We start from the raw sequence: 24,018 nt of genomic DNA on the forward strand, positions 1-24,018 counted from the left end.
ATTTTAAATCGTTAATTTTTGTTATTTATTTATTTTACATACTGCCTCTGCAATCTTCTGGACAGAAGGACGCAAAAATGTTTGCAGTAACAGTTTGTATCCTGGGGTTGCTCCATATGAGCGCAGCCTGCAGGTTGGTGAGTTTGATTTTAATAAATGGCTGTTTTTCTTATGATACTGGCAACTTATTATTTGTTACGAGTAGCATTTGACTAAATTTGTTTCTAATGATTTAAAAAAAATGTCATGAACATGCTTGAAATCAGTTCTGTAATCTATATATAAAGCATAAGTTATCGATTTTGTTATCAATAAGCAAAAATAATCATCTTTCATATTTGTCTCTTTTCATGTGGTGGGATTTCCAGTCAGGTAAGCATTACCATACTGCCTAATATAAATCTGGTTAATATGTATTAATATGCATCATCTGAAAATACTTCAGACTGATTGTTCTGCCTTTTCCCCTCACAGGCGTCTGTACGGACCTGACTTCTGTGCAGCAGGAGATCGTGGATGTGCACAACGCCTACCGAAGGGCCGTAGAGCCGACTGCCAGCAACATGCTCAAAATGGTAAATGATTCCCTTATAATTCACATTTTAAACATGCATCTTAGTCAAATGCTGTCAGATGCTGAATGGAAAGTGTTTTGTGTCATTTATAGAGTTGGAGCGATGCTGTGGCACAGTCAGCTCAAGGCTGGATTGATCAGTGTAACATGACACATGGACCACCGAGCAGCCGCATGATTGACGGTATGCTCCCCACAATTACAGTCAGTTCATTTATTATTAGGGCGATTTTCATAGTACATAGTGTTCTAAAGTAGCTTTACAAAGCTTATAAATCCTCCAAATAGCAACCCTGAAGTATTTCAGTACTGTAATATTTTAATACTTTAATATTTATAATATTTGATGACAAAGATATACGTGTGTGTGTGTGTGTGTGTGTGTGTGTGTGTGTGTGTGCACATGTGTTTCTTTACATTGTACATTGAAAGTTAAACAGTTTTGTAAAAACCTGTAAATAAACAGTAAGACCTGAATATATATTTTACACTATTTCTAGGTCATTAATCTTATGGAAGCTGATTTCTGCCTTTGAATAAAAAATAATAATCATAATAATATTAAAAGTAAATTTAATTGTGACTTTATCCCGTGAAGAAAAAATATCTTGCAAAATCAGAATCGCAAGATATAAAGAGATGTTAACTCACAATTGCAGGAGCGAGTCAAAATTGTGAGTTAAAAGTTGCAATTAACTTTTTTTATTCTTTGATTTGGGAAAAAAACAGCAAGATGCAAGAAACTTGAACTTGCGAAAGAAAGAAACTTGCGATATGTAAACTCACAAAAAAATCAGAATTGTGAGAAAATTTGTCAGTTTTGAATTTATATCAAAAGATTCTGACTTTTTCTCAGAATTTTAAATCTCAGTAGATTAAAAAGTCACAGTTACCTTATTTATAATTTTTTAAATCAAATTATCGTAATTACTGACACATTTGGGAGGAATGAAGTCTCAGCTGTTGAAGTGAATTCTTTTGGCTGTTACATAGACCCCAAAACCAATTTGGATACTTAAATCAGTAATAACAAATATAAATATTAATGCATAGATAACAAATGAACTTTTCAGTGTGCTTTTAATTAACTGCCGTTTTGATGATTTTTAATAACTACAGACGTGATTCATCACAAACAAAAAAGTCACACAATACCTCCTTCATCTTCAACACTAGATCTATTGTTTTATCATTTTTTATTTATTTTTTTTATATTTGACTTTAAAAAAAAGTATCTGTGTACTATGTTTATTTTAAATAAATATAACTTGCTTCAATATTTTGTTATGATTGCTGTGACAGTCATACATTTGAAAAAAATAAAAAATTTAAAATGTGGCTTAATTGTCCAAATACATTTTGAGGCCACGGCATATGCAACCAAAGCTATGTAGACCTGAGAAAACAGAAGATTTCTTTCATCAACCCACAGGCCTATAGACCTAATATTTATACAGGAGGATTGTGCAAGTGAGTGTTGACATGCTGACTAGTCCATACAGACGAAGGAGGAAATGCAAATGAACAGTGTGTCACAGTCACATGCAGTGCATTCTCGACGGGTTTCACTTCAGGTTTTGACACTGAAAAACCAATACAGCACTGAAGTTTATTACTGTACATCGTAAGAAAAGTGCATCGAAAAATGGAAAATGATCCATTGAGTTTGCAATGCACAGTTATTCTGAAAATCTGAAAATATATAATTGTATCATTTCAACCAGGCTGCAGCCCACCAGATGCAGTGCTGCAGTTTCCCTCATTTAATATTTTCTCCCTAATGGACAGGATATGAAATGGGTGAAAATCTCTTCAAGGCCTCCGCGGTTTATTTATGGACTGATGTGATAAATGCCTGGCACAACGAAGTCAACAATTATGAATATCCCACCGGATCCACCAACGGTCAGCCGATTGGACATTACACACAGGTGATTATTCCTTTGGATTTCTTAACTACGTTCAAATATTTCAAATGGCAACAGGGAATCCTATAAGTGTTTAGTAAAAAGCCAGTAGCTTTTAGTTTATATAACAGTCATGTATGATTTACTGCTTAAAATCTCATATATATATATATATATATACACACACTATATTACCAAAAGTATTGAGTCACCCCCTTCTAATGAACAGGTTTGACTACTTTAGTCATTTCTATGAGTAAAAATCTTAATGTTTAAGCGTATAATGATATTCTAGGGAATTGTGTGTTTTTAATTTTATAGCAACAGTTTGGACAGAACCCTTTTCTAGTCTAACATGACAGTGCCTCTGTGTATAGGGCAAGGTTCAAAAAGAAATGATGGATTCAGTCAGTGTGGAAAAACTTGACTGGTCTGCAGAAAGCAAAGTCCTAATCCCAGCTGAACACGGGCTCTGGTGTGACTTTAAATGCAGAAATTTAGACCGTTTTTAGAAGCTCTTTAAAGGGATAGTTCATGAAATTCTGTCATTATTTACTCACCCTCATGTTGTTCCAAACCTGTATGAGTTTCTTTCTTCTGTTGAACACAAAACAAGATATTTTGAAGAGTGTTGGTGACCAAACAGTTGACGGTAGCCATTGACTTCCATAGTATAGAAAAAAAAAATACTATGGGAATTAGTGGCTACTGGCAACTGTTTGCTTATTCTGTCATTTCTGTGCTAATTATGAAAAATAGATTTTAACATACTTTTAAAAAGACAGCTACTTACTTAATATGAACATAACATATAATACTAGGTGCAAACTGAATGTAATGTTTTCAGACCCTTAAATGCATGTTTTTACAATTAACTGATTATAGTGTATTATAGTTCACTTTTTTCAAATGCAGTTGAAGAGTGCTTTTTGTACCCACTTAAGTACTTAATATATGACTTCATAATTATGTTGTCTGAAATATGATTTAAGTGTACTGCTGAATGCATTTATGGTAATATACTTTAATTTATATTCAAACTTGTGTGTTGTGTATATATTTGCAATTAAACATTTGTAATGATGAAGTTGCAATTTAGTACTACTGTACTTTTCTTGCGGTTTAGTTTGTTAGTGAACACATCAAAATAAATGACTTTTTTAAAGCATAACAATTATTACATTTGACAAGTTTTTAAAGCTCACTTTTAAGTGTGTTAAGAAAGTGTGGCGTGAAAGTGTACTACAGCTGTACATTTAATACAATGAAGCACACTTTTTTCCAGCAGAATTGCAATGCATGTGTTTGTAGTATCATTAAATGGCACATTGTAAGATGGAGTGCTTGTGTTCAGGTGGTGTGGTACAGCTCGTATGAGGTCGGCTGTGCCGTGGCTCAGTGTGAAAGCTCCTACTTCTATGGATGCCATTACTACCGCGCGTACGTCTATGTGATATTTTAAGGTTTTATTTCCAAATTAAACACAATTTGAGTTGCATGTTTCTTCTTCCATTTCAGAGGGAATTTCAGAGGAGTCCCGCCGTACTCGCTGGGCGATCCGTGTGCTGCTTGTCTGGACGACTGTGAAGACGGTCTGTGCAGTAAGTGCATTTCTGTTTTTAGTTGCAAAAAGATCCTAAACAATGACTTGAAATGCAACTCTGAGAAGAGTTTATTGCTTCAGTGACATTCAATTCTCTCTTCTACTTCTAGCTAATCCCTGTCCGTACATCAACACATTCAGCAATTGTGATGAACTGAAAGAAATGGCCACTTGTGACCACTCCGTCATGAGCCAGTGGTGTCCAGCCAGTTGTCTGTGTGAAGAAAAAATCATCCCCATTGCGAGGAAATGAAATCTTCCATGGCCATATGGCATGAAGTATGGCCTTTTTGGATAGTTGTGGCACATCTTTCCTATAATGTGAAATATTCTAACTTCTTTCTATTTCTGTTCTTTCTATGTGGAATACCTCAAAAAGGATGATTATTAAAAACCAAGGGTACTGTACTTTAATAATATGATGGAAAAAGGCCAGTCTGCATTGTTTTGCATTATTACCTCAATCTTTTTCTCTCAATAAAGCTTATAAAATCACATATAAGTAAAGCCATTTGTGTTTTATAAGCCTTGTAAGAACCACATACTGAAAACAGTAGCTGGAGAAAGCACAACTTAAAGAGGATACGTCACAAATGACGGACTACTGGCAGAGAAACGTTCGGTCACTCTATGCATAGTGTGCTGGGATGTTCCTGTAATTATATTTTCTGCACCACAATCCAGCAGTTAATATAATCACATCACTAAATATATTTTTTTATATTTATTATTATATATATATATATATATATTTTTTTGTTTTTGTTTTTTTGTTTTTTTTTGTATTATATTTACAGACTGCAGTTTATAGTAAAAACTATATATACTCACACAAAGCAAATGAGCAGTGGAAAAAAAACTATAATACAACCACATAAATTGTGAAAATCCTTTGTTAATAGTAATAGTAATAATAATAATAATAATTGTTATTATTGTATAATAAAACATCTTAAATGATTATTATTTTATGGGCTTAAACTTTGATTTACTTGATTAATTAAAATCAAATAATTAATAATCACAGGAATAAAATCAACTAAATAATAATTAGATACTGGCACATATTCTTAATTACAGTGCAAAAGTACATGATGTTTCCTGATATGGAAATATTTTTGTAATCTAAGTGTCCAGCAGGTGACTCTGTTGTACACTGTATGAGCAACACAAACGTTTCATGCTTCCTGTCAGAAGTTATTATAATACTCTTCTTTTGCTTTCAGCTGATGATCTGTGTTAAATGAACCGCACATCTGTGTCTGGCATGTTCCTCGAGCGCGTGCTACTTCACCTGCTTGAAAGCCACTTGTTGAAATGTGCATGTCACGTGTATGAGAACACAATGTGAGGAGGCGGGTTTAAACTGCTCAGGGTGGTCAAATAACAAGCAGGCTTTCATGTGTCACACGCTCTGGACTGGAATCAGTGCTGGGAAGAGCAAAAAAGAGCAAAATCATGCATTCATGTGTGCCCGGTCTCTCTATTTGCAGTTCGAGTTATATAGCTGCTGAAAATCACTCTCAGGCCATCCAAGATGTACATGAGTTAATTTCTTCATTGGGACAGATTTGGAGAAATTTAGCAGTACACCAATGGATCCTCTGCAGGCAGTGAATGGGTGCCGTCAGAATAAGAGTCCTAGCAGCTAATAAAAATCCACACCACTTCAGTCTATCAATTAGCATCTTTAAAAGTGATAAATTGCATGTTTGTGAGAAGCAAATTCATCATAAAGATATTTTCAAACCATATAATCCATAATAACACTTGCTCCAGTGAAAAAGTCACATCAATGTGTTTCTATCATATTTGGGGTTTTATACAAAAATGTTCACTTGTTTACCAATCTAAGTTTTTCTCTTTAACTGGACCAAATTTGGCATATGGTGTGTCATTATTAATAATCATCATACAAATGCTGAACTCTGAATTCAATATGGCCACCTGAGGCCAAAGAATATGGCAGGGTGTGGCACTGGCATAATTTAATCAAACAGTCAGAAATCCCTTGAAAATTTCCTTTATGAAATGTATGAATCCTAAATGATTGGTGGGGCTCAGACACTTGATGATCTATTAATGGAAAATTTAAACAATGCAACAGATAATACTGATACTCACTTGAATAACTCGCAAACCTATTTAAAAGTAACGTGTGTATTCCTACATCTCCAGTGTCATCAAAAAGTATTGCAAAAATAATAATAAATGCACAATGAATATTTTTAATATGCATGACTAAATCTCTACTAACTGAACATACTGTGGCTTGTGATGTAGTTTAACAGTCTTTAACATCCTGGCTAACTGGCATTAACTTCTAGACGCCGTCTTTTCATATTTGTCAAGATGATTTACTGCACAAAGAACAGATTTTTCAGCACATTTTGACTATTAAGCAACGGCAGCAAGTTGTTAACAGCCATCTGTCTTGACATGCATGCATATTCATCTAAAAACATTTTTAATTGGTGTTATGATTATTAAGTAATCTGTATAAATTCAACTACCTTATTATAGCTTAATTTGATTACTTAGAAGCAAAGCATCTCTAACAACATCAACTACTATAAATATATAAACATTTTATACAGCTAATATTTGTCTGGGATGCAGGGGTTTATCATTGCATTGTCAAACGGTGTGATTTTTTTCTTTCAATTGCTAGCTTTTAAATCAAATTGCTCAAATAGTATTGTCAAAACACACTTGTCTGGAGAATCCACCTTCATTATACAGTATAGTTGCCTTTTGTCTGAGTGCATGACAGAATTCACACAAATTATCTTTTAAGGTTTTGAAGTAGGATTCTGAAACCAACGTGCCTGGCAACAAACATTTGTTGAATCGTGTAATAAAAACTTGCGATATTATTGAGATAACGTACATGAGAAGCGAGTTTCCTGTGAATTTCCCCATGTGACAACTTGCCCCGGTCTCCCTGCAGCATATATGTTCTGACACGACCGCACTTCCATGTAAAGCCCTATCTGATCCCGGATCTGCTGCGCGGTGTATTTTACCGATGTGAAGTGAATTCAGCAGATGGCAGTATCTGTCAGACCCGAGTGAGCGCCTCAACAATGACACTTGCAACATTGTAACATTCGAACGCGGTGCGCGCAGATACAGTGTTTCGAGCTAGACAGATGCTGCAGAGCCGAAGCAGAAAAGCCGACGAGAATTAAACCTGCGATGGCTCTCCATTTCTCTCTCACGTCTCTCGGGGAGCCCCAATCGCTCTCTACTCGAACCGACAGCTAATACTGCCAGGCACAGGCGGCTGCGTGCGTTACACGGGGCTCATGGCGGAGTTTGTCGCCGAGAACTGCGGGGTCTCATCGCTGAGCGCCGGTGGGAAATCCGCCCAGCCCGGCGATGATGCGGACGGCAGAGCTGCGAGCGAGGTGTCGGTCTCAAACGGGGACTGTGGACTGTGTGCGCCCGAGAACCAGGGGCTCGAGACGGCCAACGCGTCTGTGGTGCTGGACGGCAAAACTGGAATCCCACGGAAGGCCAGTATTATTAAGGTAAAAACGATCAATGCATCGGCGTTTTTCTCATTTGTGGGCTCGTTTGGTGTCAAACCTCGCCCTCATACACAGCTACATCCACAGGTTTGGGGGCTTATGTTATGAATTTACGGAAATCACAGCCCACCGTGAACATGTCTTAGCTGTTTCCTCCAGATCAGATCATGTGTTTTGTGATTTCATGATGTACATCAGTCAATATGAAGTCACGTGCGCTCCTTTACATTTATTCCTTTCCTTTCAACTAACTAGCATCCGCGTGGTTAAAATGACTAGTTAAGCAATCGGCTGTATCCTTTCAGGGATCTGTGGTTCACAGGTCAACTCTTCACTCAAGTTGTTGCTTCTAATCCAATTATTTCTCTGTTAACAATACCAATAGTTATTCCAGCTTAACAAATACTTATTTATGAGACAAACTGCATTAACCCAACTGATATATTTTCTTATGTCACTAATAATTGCTTTTGTGCTTGTCATGATTAATAGTGAAAGTGCAATATGCAGCAGCAACTGGTTGAGTGAACAGTGGATTTCTGAACCACATAGAATGAAATGGCAAACACTGGCAATCTGTTACCAGTAGCAATTCCTTATTAGTTATCAATAGATAGCAAAGGAATATGTGCTAATGACTAGTAACTAATGAATGTTGAAATGGCCTCACGCATTATGCCAATACATGTCGAAAATGGACTCATACATCGCATTTTATGCCAATTCTTAATGCCAGTGCCGTTCCAGACTTGTTTAGTTCAGATAATGTCAGTGATATTGAATCTTGGGTAACATGAGCCCTTCTGCTTGTGTAACACACATTTATTGTGTGTACACCATAATTATAGGTAAAAACACTGTTTTGGACTGCAAGTCTGTGAATTTGTGTATTTGTTGGGGGGGGGGGGGGGGGGGGGATGCAAATTTAGCAATTGCACATCTTCAAGGCCACTATTGCTTGTTTTTACAGTCTCTAGCGAGAGAAAAATTCACCGCCGTGCATCTGAAGTCTGGGATGAATTATTCCAGTCAGTCTTCCAGTGAATTTGTTGTGCGTTATTGGGAAATTTTGACCGTTTACTGTAGAAAGCTGTGACAGGAAATATAGCTCTATTTCCCCATGTCAACTGTTGTGGCACCATTTTGTCAGTTCCAACTAAAGATAAAGACTTTAACCAGCACAAGTTTGCCCAAACAGACAGACAGATGACATTTATATGTAGGTCATACGGCTGCCAAACAGAAGCGGTCAGCCGCTGTTGCTCGGTAGCTTTTCTTTTACTCTGATTTAGTTTTGGTGGCTCTGTAACGTTTGTATTTGTGCCATCTGCGGTCAAATTCCTGCGCTGAAGCTGGCAGAAAGCAAGAATGTGACAAATGTCGTCCGGCTTGTTTAGAGGAGAGTTTAGTTGTAGAAGAGGAAATGCTTTCTCTCAGCTAAATTAGTTTCACTCTGCATTGCTTTTTGTTCCTGTAGTAACTACAGTGTTTCCTGTGGAAAGATTTTTCATGTGTTGCTCAGTCAAACCATGTGGTTAGCTCGATCATCTCAGGTGAACCACAGAGACGTGAACGACCTTCTATGAGCAGCAGCAGCAGACTCCGTGTTTCCTACATTGTTTTCACGACAGGAGGCCTATTTTGGGTGTGACAGCTTGCTTGAAAGTGACATTCCTCAAAAAAACTCTAATTTATTTGTTCAAAAAAATTCTATAATTTTATGGCATTACATACAGTATTGTACATCCATAATTAATTTATTATAATAATTATTATTAGTAATGACATTGTGATAATTATTACTAATAATTAGTAGTAGGAGTATTTTTGTGATTTATTTAAATCTAGGAGTTAAGAAAAAATACAGCTATAATACTCCGTTTACAATTTAGTAAAAATGACAATATTAATATTTAAGTCTTCATTTCATTTTCAAAATGAAAGCTTTTATTTTGGCAGAAAATCACTTCTCTTTTCTTAACAACAGCCGGTTTATAAGCACTTCTCACCCTATAAGCCATATCACGATTTCAGTTTTGTTTTAATTAATTGTGCAGCACTAAATTTGTTTCGGTAAAACTTTTGAAATTCTATTGAACAATTTATTTTGAACTTGTCATGGAAAACCGGTATGATTTTAGTTTTGCTACCTGGGCAAATTTTTAACCAAAATTCAAAAAGTACACAATTTATTTCTTGACTCATTTCAAGTCATCTTGAGTCAACTAACATGCAGTTCAGTGAGTCTTTTGAGCTTAAAGCAGTGAGTTATCTGACTGATTCAGTTTGGTTTGATTCAAACTGATCCACTAATAACTGATTCAGTTAATGTAGGTGCTCTTCTGAATTGTGACGTATAGGAAACGCTGTATCAGACTCTTGTATTGTCACAGTTTCGGGTCAAAAACCAATCTGTGTTCGCCTAAAGATATTCAACCGAGTGTAGATGTTTTTAACCCAGTGATAGATATACTGTATACATATAACTGTAGAACAGTACTGAAGCCTGTGCTCTTTTGTCACTGTTGGCACTGAACTTTAAATCTCACTCCACCAGCAGATAGATAGTGACGCGATTGACATTTGAGTCTTGTAGAGTCCAGGAAAGCTCTGACTGTTCTTTAGCCTCACAACAGCCCGTCACAATGAAGAGAACAAAGTATAGACTGTGTCATTCTCCTGCAAGCTCCTGTGGAGTTTCTCTTTCTGCTCACCCTTCTTGACATTTCCTTTTCTCATCTCATTTGAAAAGCTTGAAAATTCACACTAGGTCTAGACAATAAATATGAAAACAAACTGTTATGAAATTAAATGTTTATGTTAGAATTAAATGATCAAATGTAAGAATATTTCAGCATGTTCATTATATGCATCTGTTTGAATAACATTTGAATGCATGTAAAATGCCACATGGAGACTTGCAAAAAAAAAAGAAAGAAAATCAATGTATCAGATTTTTAAGTCTGAAATAATTTACACAATGTATTTAAGCTAACCAAGTTTTTGTATCGACAGCAAAATCATTGTATGTACATGTATATAAGACACACACGTCACATTATAAATTTTGCAGAATAACCAGAAGATTCTCTCTCATCTTGTTTAGTAGTCTAATTGAAACTCCTTATCAGCTAGATGTGATTGTTAATATTCAGAGCATCCCAGAGAAAGATGGTTAAGCAGAGCTGCTGATTAATTTATGTGTCATCATCATCGACATAGGATGATTCAACGTTACGTTGTCTACAATTATGTTCAAACTCGCCGAGATCTGTCATGTGTTGTTCTTTTTGCTGTTTTAATGATAGGGATAGTTTGAGAGCAGACAGGAAATGACAGGGAGAAAAGCAGGGAGCAGGAAATGAATGTCATAAGCCGGATTCGAACTTGTCGCCCACATAAGCACCACTCACCGTCTCTCTCTTTTGTTAATGATTTATTTCCGAATAATTTATTTGTATACAAGGCTGCATTTATTTGATCAAAAAATAAAGTTAAAAAAGTAACAGTGAAATATTTTTACAATTTAAATTAACCAATTTCTATTTGAATATATTTTAAAACTTAATTTATTCCTGTGATGGAAAGCTGAATTTTCAGCATCATTACTCCAATCTTCAGTGTCACATTATCCTTCAGAAATCATTCTAATATGCTGATTTGCTGCTCAAGAAACATTTTATTGAAAACAGTTGTGCTGCTTGATATTTTTAAGGATTCTTTGATTAATAGAAAGTTTAAAAAAAGAACAGCATTTAATTGAATGGCTTTACTGTTATTTTTAAGCTTTCTTTTTTAAAATAACTCACGAAAACTCCAGAAAACATGCTTTGTCAAGATATATTTTGCTATGTCAAGATCACAAGAAAATAAGGCTGAAAAATGATATCTGGTCTCCGTTGGCTTTCATATGTTTGAAAACACTATTTTTACATTTTCATTTAGTCCTGCAATGATCTTGTAAATCTCAGTACTGCTGTTTGACACTGTCCATATATGACGAATGAATCAGCGCTGCGTGTTTTCACATACGATTTCTCACAGCTTCAGTTCCATACTGGAAACTGACTGACATGTGAATGGAGTTGAAGTGCACTCAGAAGTGTACACATTTTTTGGTTCTGTGCATGTAATGTATTGCGCATGCATTAACTGCCATGTCTCCATCAAGACCCACCATGATATATTGATACCAATGGTAGTTTATGTAAATGCTGGTGAGACTGTTATTATGCCAATTTTCTCTGCATTGCATGCATTGCAGCCTTCAGGAACCCATCACCATAGGAGCTTTTGAAAACATGCAACACAATCATTTTCTACCAGATTTACTTTGAACAAAGAATCAAAATTAAGCGCAATTTTCACAGCAAGCAGAGAGCAAACGAAACCGTCCACACTGAAAAAAAAATGCTACTAATTTTTTTTTAAGGTAAGTGGTTGCAAACAACTTATTTTAGCTACATTTAAATAAACACATTTAGTTCAAAGTTAGTCAACTAAATTTGTTTATTTAAATGTAGCTAAAATAAATTGATTGCAACCACTTACCTTAAAGAAATTTCGTAAATTCAATGAATCATTTTTTTCAGTGCAGTTGCATGCATTTCTGTGCAGCAGGTACAGTAGATCAGAATCAGCTTTATTCGCCAAGTGTGCGCAAACACACAAGGAATATGTTGTGGTTTTTACCAGAAGCTGAAGTTACCAGAAGTACCAGAAGCTCTGGTACTTACATGCATACATATCTGACATGAGAACAGAAACATTTAAATAAGACTTAACAATAATAATAATAATAATGTGTAAGAATCTGGAACCAAAGATTTATGTACAGATTTGTGCCTCATTTACTCTATATATACAGCTGTTTAGAAAAATATGCATATATATTTACAAAGTACTAGGGAGAGAGTCAATAATTAGAGATGGGGAATGAATTACAGGACACAGGTAATAATTCCTGTGTTAGTTGTTTAGGCTGGAGATGGCATGGGGGAAAAAACAGTTTTTATGCCTAGATGTTCTAGTGCACAGAGATCTGTAGCGTCTGCCTGAGGGGAGAAGAGCAAACAGGTTGTGTCCAGAGTGGGAAGGGTCTGTGATGATGTTACCTGCCCGTTTCTTTACTCTGGAGTAGTACAAGTCTTGAAGGCTGGGCAGGTGGACACCAATGATCCTTTCTGCTGACCTAACAGTCCGCTGACCCAAACCATGCAGTTATAGAAGAGCACAGGACCGACTCAATAACAGCAGAGTAAAAATGTGTCATGTGCGCCTGTGGCAGGTTGAACTTTTTCAGTTGACGAAGAAAGTACAATCTCTGCTGAGCCTTTTTCACGATGGAGTCGATGTGAGTATCCCACTTCAGGTCCTGGGAGATGGTGGCGCCCAGGAACCTGAATGACTCCACTGCAGTCACAGTGCTGTTCATGATGGTGAGTGGGGGGAGAGCAGGGGGGTTTCTCCTGAAGTCCATTATCATCTCTACAGTTTTGAGCGTGTTAAGCTCCAAGTTGTTGTGACTGCACCAGACAGCTAGCTGAATAACCTCCTGTCTGTAAGCAGACTCGTCACCATCCTGGATGAGGCCAATGACTGTAGTGTCATCTGCAAACTTCAGAAGTTTGACAGAGGGGTCTTTAGATGTGCAGTCGTTCATGTAGAGGGAGAAGAGCAGTGGGGAGAGAGCGCAGCCCTGAGGAGCTCCAGTGCTGATGGTGCGGGTGTTGGATGTGAATTTTCCCAGTCTCACTAGCTGCTGCCTGTCTGTCAGGAAGCTGTTGATCCACTGACAGACAGAGGTGGGCATTGAAAGCTGTATCAGTTTATTCTGAAGGCTGTCCGGGATGATGGTGTTGAAGGCGGAGCTGAATTCCACAAACAGGATGTCCCTTGCACAAGTCCCTGGTTTGTCCAGATGCTGGAGGATGAAGTGCAGTCCCATGTTGACTGCATCATCCACAGACCTGTTTGCTCGGTAAGCAAACTGCAGAGGTTCCAGCAAGGGACCAGTAAAGTCCTTCAGGTGAGCCAACATGAGCCTCTCAAATGACTTCATCACCACAGACGTTAAAGCAATAGGTCTGTAGTCATTAAGTCCTGTGATTTTTGGTTTCTTGGGTACAGGGATGATGGTGGATCGTTTGAATCAGGAGGGGACTTCACACAGCTCCAGTGATCTGTTGAAGATCGATGTGATGATGGATGATAGCTGGACAGCATAGGCTTTGAGGCAGGCTGGAGAGACACCGTCTGGGCCTTTAGCTTTCCTTATCTTCTGTTTCCTGAAGACTTTGCTTACATCATCTTCACAGATTTTGATTACAGGCTGAGAAACCGTAGAGCGGAGGGGAAAGGTGTTGATGGCTGTCTTGTGAGACGGTCAGAGTGGGTGTGGGTTGTCAGGCCAGAGCAGGCCTGTAAATCCTGCTCTGCTTCAACAGTCCATCTCTTTACAGTTTTTTCTACAGGCTTAGCAGATTTAAGTTTCTGCCTGTAGTCTGGTAGAAGATGAACCAAACAGTGATCAGAGAGTCCCAGTGCTGCATGGGGGACAGAGTGATACGCATCCTTTAAAACAGTGTAGCAATGGTCCAGCATATTGCTGTCCCTGGTGGGGCACGTGATGTGTTGTCTGTATTTAGGCAGTTCGCGGGTGAGATTAGTCCGGGTAACGCTGCTCTGTGTGTGTGTGATTTGTCCGGCCAACAGTTCTAGCTCACACGCGCATCAGGAGGAATGTACACACTCACCAGAATAAAAGAGGAAAATTCACGCGGCGAATAAAAAGGGTTGCAGTTAATAAAGAGAGCTTCCAGGTTTGGGCAGCACATCTTCTTTAAAACTGTCACGTCTGTACACCAGCCTTCATTGATATAAAAACATAATCCACCGCCTCTCGTTTTCCCCGACGACTCGGTGATGCGGTCTGCTCTGAATAGCTGGAATCTGTCTAGATGTAGCGCGCTGTCCGGGATAGATCCGTTCAGCCAGGTTTCCATGAAACAAAGCGCAGAAGAGTTTAAAAAGTCTTTTTTTTGTGCAGGTGAGGAGTCTGATTTATTTGCAAGGGAGCGGAGATTCGCCAGGTGAATACTCGGCAGCGGAGTCCTTAAACCGCGCTGTCTGGATTTCAGGAGCGCACCAGCACGCTTCCCTCGCTTGCGTCGCCTGGAGCGCTTGTATAGAAACGCGGCTCCTCCAACTAGGGATGGGCGATATGGCCTAAAAAATGTATCACGATAATTTCAGGTATTTATTGCGATAACGATACAAATGACGATATATACCATTAGAATGTAAATATAATACGTATGAATAATTCCATGCAAATATCAACCTTACCATGAAAAAATGAAGTTTTTACCAAAAGAACAAAACCCTGTTTGAGTTGTGCGTTTAGGTCTGTATTTTACTGCATTAACGTGCTTCAATAGAAATTTGAAGGAAATCGCTATGTTTATCCACCACATATGAGGGGTGGACCCTCATAATAATGCGGGACGCTTCATATTAAATCATATGCATACTGGCATGGATGTTTACCATGTTGCTGATGACTGAAAGCCTGTGTATGGCTATACTGCTGTGATCTGTTTCAGGCTTTCCATATCATAACATTTTAGAAATTAATTCATTGTACTATCTCAGAAATTGCATATTTAACGAGAACATCGCGGAGATTTAGACTGCTTTGCTGTTTGGGTCAGAAATGCACAGGCGGACTGAAGGAAAAAAATCGCCAAAACTATTTTAAATGTCATATAATGTTCATTGTTAATATTATTATCTTATTTAAACTTTTTATGTGTTTCAAACAAACTTGTGTCGCTATCTGCGTTGCATTCATGCAGAGAGCAAGATTTTGCGTGTTCGGCTCGCGCATGCTGAGTGCGACACACGCTCAAGAGATGTGGGCTGCATCATTCTTATTTGTCTACTTTTTTTTTTTTTGGTTTTATTTTGTATCATTGCATGTTAAAAAATAATTATGTTATGCAGATGCAAAATGCTAGACTGCGAATAAGATTAGCTACAGTTTCACATTTTATAAATATTTGAACAATATATTCAGCATATTTAACAACCTGTTTTGTATCTTTATTTAATGCATAAGCGATTTATTAAAACAAGTTTATGAGGCTATGTTCTAGAGTCTTGACTATTATTCATATTCAAGTGTTTGTGTGGAAAAGAATGCGCATGCATGACAGTGAGGTGCTCGCGCGGATCACTTGCATTTTTTCCTGATAATGAAACAACTTAAATTAATAATAATAAAAAAAGAAAACTTAAAATTGGGGCTCCTCACATACATCCGACGCTTAATTTTCTTTTTAGGAGCGCTTGTGCCTTGAGCGCTTGACGTGCGGAGTGAACAGTGCGCTCAACCGCTCAAGACACAATCGGGCGTGCACAAAACTACGTCATCAACTAGACTTATCGTTATTATCGTGAGGAGACAAATTTTTATTGTGAGGAGAATTTTCAACGGTATATCGCAAACGATAAGATATCGCCCATCCCTACCTCCAACTAAAATGTCCAGTAAAACGTCCGAATATTCAAACGTCGGCAAAAGGTTATCTGGTGTGCTAATTCTTATGTCCAAGAGTTCGTTTCTAGTGAAGCTGATCGGAAAAACGTTGCTTAAGACAGGACAAACAAACAAAAACAGAAACAGTACCAAGGAGCAACAAACCGAAGCGGCCATGTGCGGCGCCAGTCAGATGTCAGTGCCAAGTCAGTACCTGTGAGTAATTGCTTTTAAGTATTGCTGATGTCCTAATCGGTGGTTTGGTATAGCGTGTTTTCTTCTTTGCTGTCAGAGGATGTGGTTTCAGCATTAACGGATTGTGAAGGGAGGTCTCAGAGGGGCGTAGGCTGCATTAAGGCTGGGGCCGAGTTCAGATTTAGAAACTCTAACAACATTGAAGTGCATAGGTTAAGTGCGAGGCTATGAGGAAATTAGTGTAAATCTCTAATTTGAGATGAAAACAATGACCTGACAGTAATTTGAGGGCAACCCTGTTACTATAATGAGTTGCTATTTTTATTCTTCAGCAGTAAACACCCTCGTCCTTAATTTAAAATGCTGCTGACTGATAGCAGGTGCTGATATGAGTGTTGTTCTTGCACGTTATCTCTGCTTTGTTCCATAGAGCCATTATTCTCTTTTATTTGACTAAAACAGCAGTTTTAAATGTCTGTTATTGCTGACGTGGGGATAGTGACAAAGAAACGATTCAGACCAGCCTGTGCCCTTAAAACACTGCCTGTCAGCCTTTTTCTCATGCGTTCAGCAGAATGTAATTGTGAAGATGGAGCCGGTCTCTGATCAGCAGCTGAAATCAGTCACGATCCTGCATCAGCGCACAACAGATGACAATATTTATCACGTGGAAACTTTTGTTGCATGAATTTATCAGTCTAAATCGAGCTTTCAGGAGTAATTTGAATTTTCAGAACAAAGATTTTACATTAGAAAGGAGCCTAGATGAGGAAAAACTATATGGAATATAACACATTATATTCACTACCGTTTAAAAATTTGGGGTCTGATTTTTAAATGATTTTGAAAGAAGTCTCTTATGCTCACAAGGTTGCATTTTTATTTGATTAATCCTCATATTTTGTTCTGGTCATGCTGACATGGAGAGGATTTTCTTTTTTCCAGAAATGCTAATTAATGTTATTGCATTGGACTAAAACTTACTGACTTTTCTCACACATGGTATAACGAGTCCACAGTTTAGATTTATTTATTTTTTTCAACTCAAATGACTGGCCTCTAAAAAAATTGCTTATAAATTTCTTCTTAAGCTATATTGTTACAAAATATTGGATTGAATCTTTTTATCAACTTGTTTTCTTTCAATTAGCACAGGTGCAGGAGTTCAGATCAGTGAGGCCTATGATCAATCACTTCCAAAAAATAATACAAAACCTCTGCTAATTAAAAAAGAAAACAAGTGGACAAAAAGATTGAATCCATAATAGAGTATGATGAGAAATTTACAAGCATTTTTTGGGTAAAGGATTTGAAGCATAGCCAAGTACATTAATATTGCGAAATATTTTTACAATTTAAAATAAATTTTTTTTTATTTGAACAGGTTAAAATATAATTTATTTCTGTGATCAAAGCTGAATTTTCAGCATCATTACTCCAGTCTTCAGGGTCACATGATCCTTCAGAAATCATTCTTATATGCTGATTTGCTGCTTAATTAAGAAACATTTCTGATTATTATCAATTCTGAAGACAGTTACGCTGCTTAATATAATTGTGGAAAGTTCAAAAGAAATACATTTATATGAAATGGAAATCTTTTGCAACATTATAAATGTCTCTAGTGTCACTTTTCATCAATTTAATGCATCCTTGCTGAGTAAAAGTGTTAATTAAAAAAGAAAAATACTACTGACCCCGAACATATTCATTTATATAGTGAATTTGGTCATTCCATCCACCTCTGTGTTGTAGCACAAGTTGACAACAGTCGCTAGCAGTGGTTTGTTGGTGAGAGCGTCGCTGTGTCTGTTAATGGGTGTGGTGCATGTTAAAAAGGTCAATGTGCACTTTGTGCTAAACACTTGTGTGTTAAACGAGTGAACAGTGCTAGCTCCTCCATGTTGTGGATGGTCTATTCATTGGTTGTGGCGTCATTCAGTCTCGCTCTTTATATAAGCCACTTGATATGGATTAGATAGAAACCAGGCCTAATAGGCATTGCAGAGACAGATAGCAGTCGGGTTGGAATCGGCGTTCACCAAATGCTTCATTTACATGCTCATCTGTCACTAGAGCAGAGACCTTAACTAGGTGCTGGTGTGAACTGAGGTCACACATTCAGTGCTATCAACTAAAGCCTCTTGCTGTATGTGAATAAATCAGTAGCTTGAACTGCTAATTATATATTTGACACGCTTTTGTAAATGCACAGATAGTGCGGCCACTTTCCATGGCCAGTGGCGCTTAAATGAAACATTTATATATGTGCTGGAAATAAATGTCCAGATCTCTTTTCCCCCATCTGTTTTAAACAGCTTTAGACAGTAGTTTTTCATTTTTATAAGAAAGTACTTGCAAGACTTTTATTTTATTTTTAAAGATTGTATGCATGCATAGACTGTCAAAATAGAGTGAATTTCCTGCAGAAAGTCCACCTAAAAATCAAGAAAGAAAGAAATAATATTTTTTACGCATAGAAAAATAAACCGATTTTTTTATGACACTTTTTTTTTTATATTGGAAACAAATTTTCATGACATTTAAGTACATTTCTGTCATAAGTTATAATAACAAGTCAATATTTTTATTTGTTTTTATTTTTATTTTTTGGATTTCCTATTATTCTCAATGATTTCTTATAAGAATATTTAATGTATTATATAAAAAATACAATGTTAGCTTAAATTTAAGACAGTACAACAAATATTGCATTAATATCACATAATTTAAAGCTGCAGTCCCTAACTTTTTTGTGTTCAAAATTTACAAAATTAATATAATAAGCAAGTACATCATGAATCCATTTTCCAAACCATGTTTTTGGCTTGTCCTGAATCACTACGGTACACCTATAATAAGTGTTTATATTCTGACTATTTTAGACTGGTTCGGATAGGTACCGCTGCGGAGTAGCCCAGTACCTGCGTGATTCGTTATAGACATAAACGGAGAGAAGTAGCTCCGGCTATAATGTTCTTCCGCTAGACGCACGCAGTTCTGTTTATTAACCTCTAGAGCGCCAAAAGTTACGGACTGCAGCTTTAAATTTAAATAATTTTTACTTGTTCTTTTAAACTTTATATTTATAAAAGAAACCTGAAAAAATTTAACATTTATTTGAAATAAAAATCCTTTGTAATGTTATAAATGTCTTAACTGTCACTTTTGGTTTAATTTCTTTAATTTCTGATTCATTTCTTTCTTTCTTTAAAAATAAATATAATAATAAAATAAAATTAAATAAATAAAAATCTTACTGCCCCCAAACGTTTCAATGGTCGGCTTAAATTAAAGGCATTATAACATATCACCATGATGTATAAATACTTTGTACAAATATACAATGTATATGTAAATAATGTATGTTTTACATTGTCGAAAAAATAATTGCACAATGCACAAATGTTAACAGTCCTTAAAAAAAGCTTATTTTTTAATGCAATACATATACACTTTCTTTTGCTTTTTCAATACATATACACTTTCTTTTGCTTTTTCATTTGCTTCTTTTGCTTGATGGGTTTTGTCAGAGTTACCGCTAAACATGTCCTTACCATGATTAAACAGACATGTATTCTTATTCAGCTGGTGAAAAATATACATTTTAAAAGCCTGCATCAGTTCAGAGGATAAAGAAGAGCCGCCTAGCATAGTGCATTCGGATTTGATTTTCATATTCATCAGGGAACACTTTAATTGGATGCTTTCTTCACAGGGAAAGCGCTTGTGTGCGAAAAGGGACAGCTATGATTGAAGTGCAATAGCCACCCTGTCAATTCTTTACTCTGTAAAGCAGGACTTAATTAGCAATCCATGCCACCATTATTGAGCTGAGAGGAACACTTCACATGTTTTATGTGCGTCTTGAGAAGAGCCCTGCTGCTTTGCGGTGTGCGTAGGAGGTTAAAGCTGGCTCATGTTTCACTGGACACGTCCCGTAGTGACCTGAGAAGCTGAGAAGGCACAACTTTGGAAAGTTTGTGTCCTCCGATGTAGTTCATTTGAGATCCCTGTTGAGAAGTTCGATCAAAAATCCCCTCAGAAGGGATGCTTGAAAACTAGTGGTCGACCGATATTGATTTTTGTGATGACTGATGCTGATAACAGCTGTCAACCATGTTGGTACACAAATTAGCATTTTACCCAGCGTGTTTTTATTTTTGGTCATGCATGCACACATAAGCATAACAATAGACCATCCCTTCGCAAAGAGCTTGATTCACAGGCAATCTGACCAATCATAACGCCGAATCCACCATCCATTAACGTCTACACTTACCCCAACCCTAAACAATAATGCAAAAACAGTAATTATTGTTGTACAGTGTGACAAAAATGATGATATATTGATGTGCACATTAATGTGTGCTTCTAGCCTTAACTGCAAATCAGACAGGAGAGTAGATTAACTTCGGTGGACTTCGACTTGAAAAATGGTGTGTTCTTTCTGATGTTCATTCATGTTCATTTTGTGCTTTAAGTACATTGGGAAAGACGATCGGTTCCTACTGTAGGAAAAGAAAATAGATTTATTTAGATACTAACTTCTTGTTTCTGTAATCCTATTGTAGTATTTTTCAAAAACAAACAAATGGTTAAAAATATATGTTTATTAGATATTCAAATACTTATTTGAATGTTATAAAAGTGTAAATGCTAATAATAGATGCCGTATTGTCACGTTTGCCTTTATTATTCATACCAGAGAAGCTAACGCTAATAGTTTTTCGTATACAGTTTGCTTATTTTGTTTCCGTTTAATAATTTATTATCAATTTAATATGTGTGGTTAACTTTTACACAGAGACAGTTATAGGGGTTAACCGCTTATCGGCACCGATATTAAGCATTTTTATGGTTAACAATATCGGTCAATTTCAAAACCGATTTGCCGATTAAAGTAATTTAAAAGCATTTAAAGAGAGTTTTTGTCAGAAACCTTGTTATTCTTAATTTTGACGTTAATTTTCATTTTTTACACCAGACGTATATATCTTTTCAAAATATCAGTTATCGGTCTACTTGATCTGTAATAATCGGTATCAGCATCAGCCCTGGAAAACACATATCGGTCGACCCCAAGACAGTAAACTATTAAAGACAGAGAATGGAAGTTCTGTACACTGGAATTCTCATCGATGTCAAAATAAAAGTCACGTGCTGTCAAAAAAAAGTCACTTCTGACACATCAGCTAAACAGAAAAACTCATCAGTGATATCGATAATTAATTAAAAATGCCAAATATCCAATACATTAAAATGCTGTCTACTTGGTTTTGGTAGATGTTTTACAGTTTATACCGCGACTGCATGATGGTTGCAAAACGTTGGTTCTGAGAAAAGCTTGTGCAGCTTTTGTTTGCTCATGCCGCTTTATTTTTTTCTATTCTGTTAACTAATGCATGTTTAATTGTGGCTTAGGTGTCCAAATACTTTTCAGGGTCACTGTATTTCATGCCCACATTGCTGGAGAGGCTTTTAAAGCAATATTACCCTGATGTTGTCATGTAATTGTGATTAATGTGTGGAGTGTATTAGAATCCAGCAGATGTCAGCCCCTTTTCTCAGTAAAGCACTACAATCTGTACAGCAATGTAATCCCAAAAAGTGATTTATTGAAGACGAGCGGATAAATAGCATCTCCCCGGTGGATATCTGCGAGGGACGTACAGTTCACAACGGTGCAGTTAACCAGAAAAAAAGGCTTTCAATCTATTAGGGATTTATAATCAGGTGGGAACGCAGAATGGTCCCTTGTCAGACAAACACAGAGGAAATTTTGAGGCAAAAATACACTGGAAATCCCTCTGTTGGATTATCTTAATGACTTTGTTCCTCGTTCTCTTTAATCCCTCAATTAACATGTGTATGCTTTTATCTCTCCAAAACTTTCAGTCGCATGCGTTTCAGGCAACTGAGGAGCTGGCAGCAAAAAGAGCGACAACCAGCTGCTTGTGAATCATTTATTTATTTGTAACGTGAAATGAAACACTTAACTGAATTATGATCGCACAGGGCAATTTTGTATATTTTGTATATGTGTATTTTGGATGAAACACAGTTGCCTAAAATCACAAAAAGTCAACCGTAAAGTTGAGGAATAATATTAAGATTGTTTAATATGCTACTATGACATTCAAATGAATTGTTAAATTCACAAAATATTAAATTCACATGAATTAAAGTAGTTAAATCTTATGCAATTGAAATCACAGAATTCCCAAGTCCGCTTAACTAACTAAATTTTTATCATCATGATGTCATTTGACAAGGAATGTTGGCTTTCATGTGAACCGTAATCAAATTGTGTGCATTAAAACAATGAAACGGCCGACCTGATCCCAGCAGGCCTGAAAAGAGCTCATTATGTAACTGGCCAGAAATAGACTTTTTAACGGAAATAATAAAACGGCTGTTGAGACGCAGAGGAGGTTTTACAGTATTGTTTTTCTAGCCCGGGGATATGAGGGCGTCCCTTTCTCGCCGTAAGGAAATCCTCGGGAAGGACGCTTTGCCTTGAAGACAGAAAGCTCCCCCTGCGTGCGACCACACCTAAAGGTCAACTCATGTAAAACCTCTTCAGCATTTTTCCCCAGATCAGGTGGATTATATTTAGTCATGCGGTTCGGCTTTTCCTGTGAACGTTTAGGTAAGACTACATTCGGTGGCTAGTCAGGGAGATTCCTTCATGTTCCCAATCTAAACTATTTCATTAGTCCGGTTTGTTTACACTGGTTTCACTTGCAGTGTTGCTTGGAAAGGCAACTTTTATAGGCCTGTCAAACAGTTCATTGCCAACCAAATGCCATGTGACTAACCGCTCTAGAGCCGCAGGAAAAGTGACGTCATGATTGGCTGATGGCAGCACAAGAACACACACAGTCCCGAATCTTTCACTATTCACTATCCTGAAGCATCAAAGACAGCATTTTTTACGAGCCCTCTAAAAAACTAGTAAAACATCTATTATAATATAATATATTATGTATTCTCAGTGGTTGCTTACTAGCCTAAGTGAAAAGTATATGTGATGAAAAGATTGGTGTCTATAATTTTTTCCCCTTGATTTATCCAGAAAGGATACATCAAATTTATCAAAAGTGACAGTAAAGACATTTATTATGTTGCAAAAAATGTCAATATCACATAATTGCAGTTCTTTTGAACTTTCTATTCATTTAAAAGAATTCTGAAAAAATATAACCACAAATAAAGCAGCACAACTGTTTTCAACATCATAATACGTGTTCTTTGATAAGCAAATCAGCATATTAGAATGATACAGTGTAACACTGAGACTGGAGTAATGATGCTGAAAATTCAGCTCTGCATCACCGCAATAAATTACATTTTAAAATGTATTCAAATGGAAAACAGTTTTTTGAAATTGCAATAATATTTAACAATATTACTGTTTAATGTTATTTTTTTTTTCAAAAAATGCAGCCTTTGTGAGCATAAAAGACTTCAAAAACATTTAGAAATCATAACAGTATTGTACTCTATTTAGTCTTTGACTTGACCTAACCGAACAGGGAAAAAAACTATAAAAAGTGGATAAGATATTCTTAGTTGCAAGCCGAGTGCTGTTTGAAGAGACCTGAAGCGACTCCAACCTCAGATGGTGGTCTGTTTCTCACGATTGATCTTGCCAAAGGCTGTTA

General features: G+C 36.7%; 2 protein-coding genes across 2 annotated transcripts in view; both read left to right on the forward strand.

Annotated features, from left to right (window-relative positions):
• Positions 1-314: 314 nt before the first annotated feature.
• Positions 315-4,572, forward strand: LOC306878584 (cysteine-rich venom protein triflin). The gene is made up of 7 exons (XM_079431007.1): positions 315-372; positions 475-575; positions 668-758; positions 2,363-2,505; positions 3,836-3,921; positions 4,000-4,082; positions 4,195-4,572. Exons 1-7 carry the CDS (start codon positions 351-353, stop codon positions 4,335-4,337), a joined length of 669 nt encoding a protein of 222 aa, XP_079287133.1. The 5' UTR covers positions 315-350; the 3' UTR covers positions 4,338-4,572.
• A 2,581-nt stretch (positions 4,573-7,153) lies between these two features.
• The window catches only part of plcl2 (phospholipase C like 2), a 44,357-nt gene continuing 27,492 nt past the window's right edge, over positions 7,154-24,018 (forward strand). Inside the window, exon 1 of the mRNA XM_079430175.1 lies at positions 7,154-7,617. Coding sequence (XP_079286301.1) covers positions 7,393-7,617 — 225 coding nt within the window. The 5' untranslated portion in view covers positions 7,154-7,392. The remainder of the gene's footprint in view (positions 7,618-24,018) is intronic.

This window comes from Barbus barbus (assembly GCF_936440315.1).
Source record: "Barbus barbus genome assembly, chromosome: 12".
Classification (NCBI taxonomy): domain Eukaryota; kingdom Metazoa; phylum Chordata; class Actinopteri; order Cypriniformes; family Cyprinidae; genus Barbus; species Barbus barbus.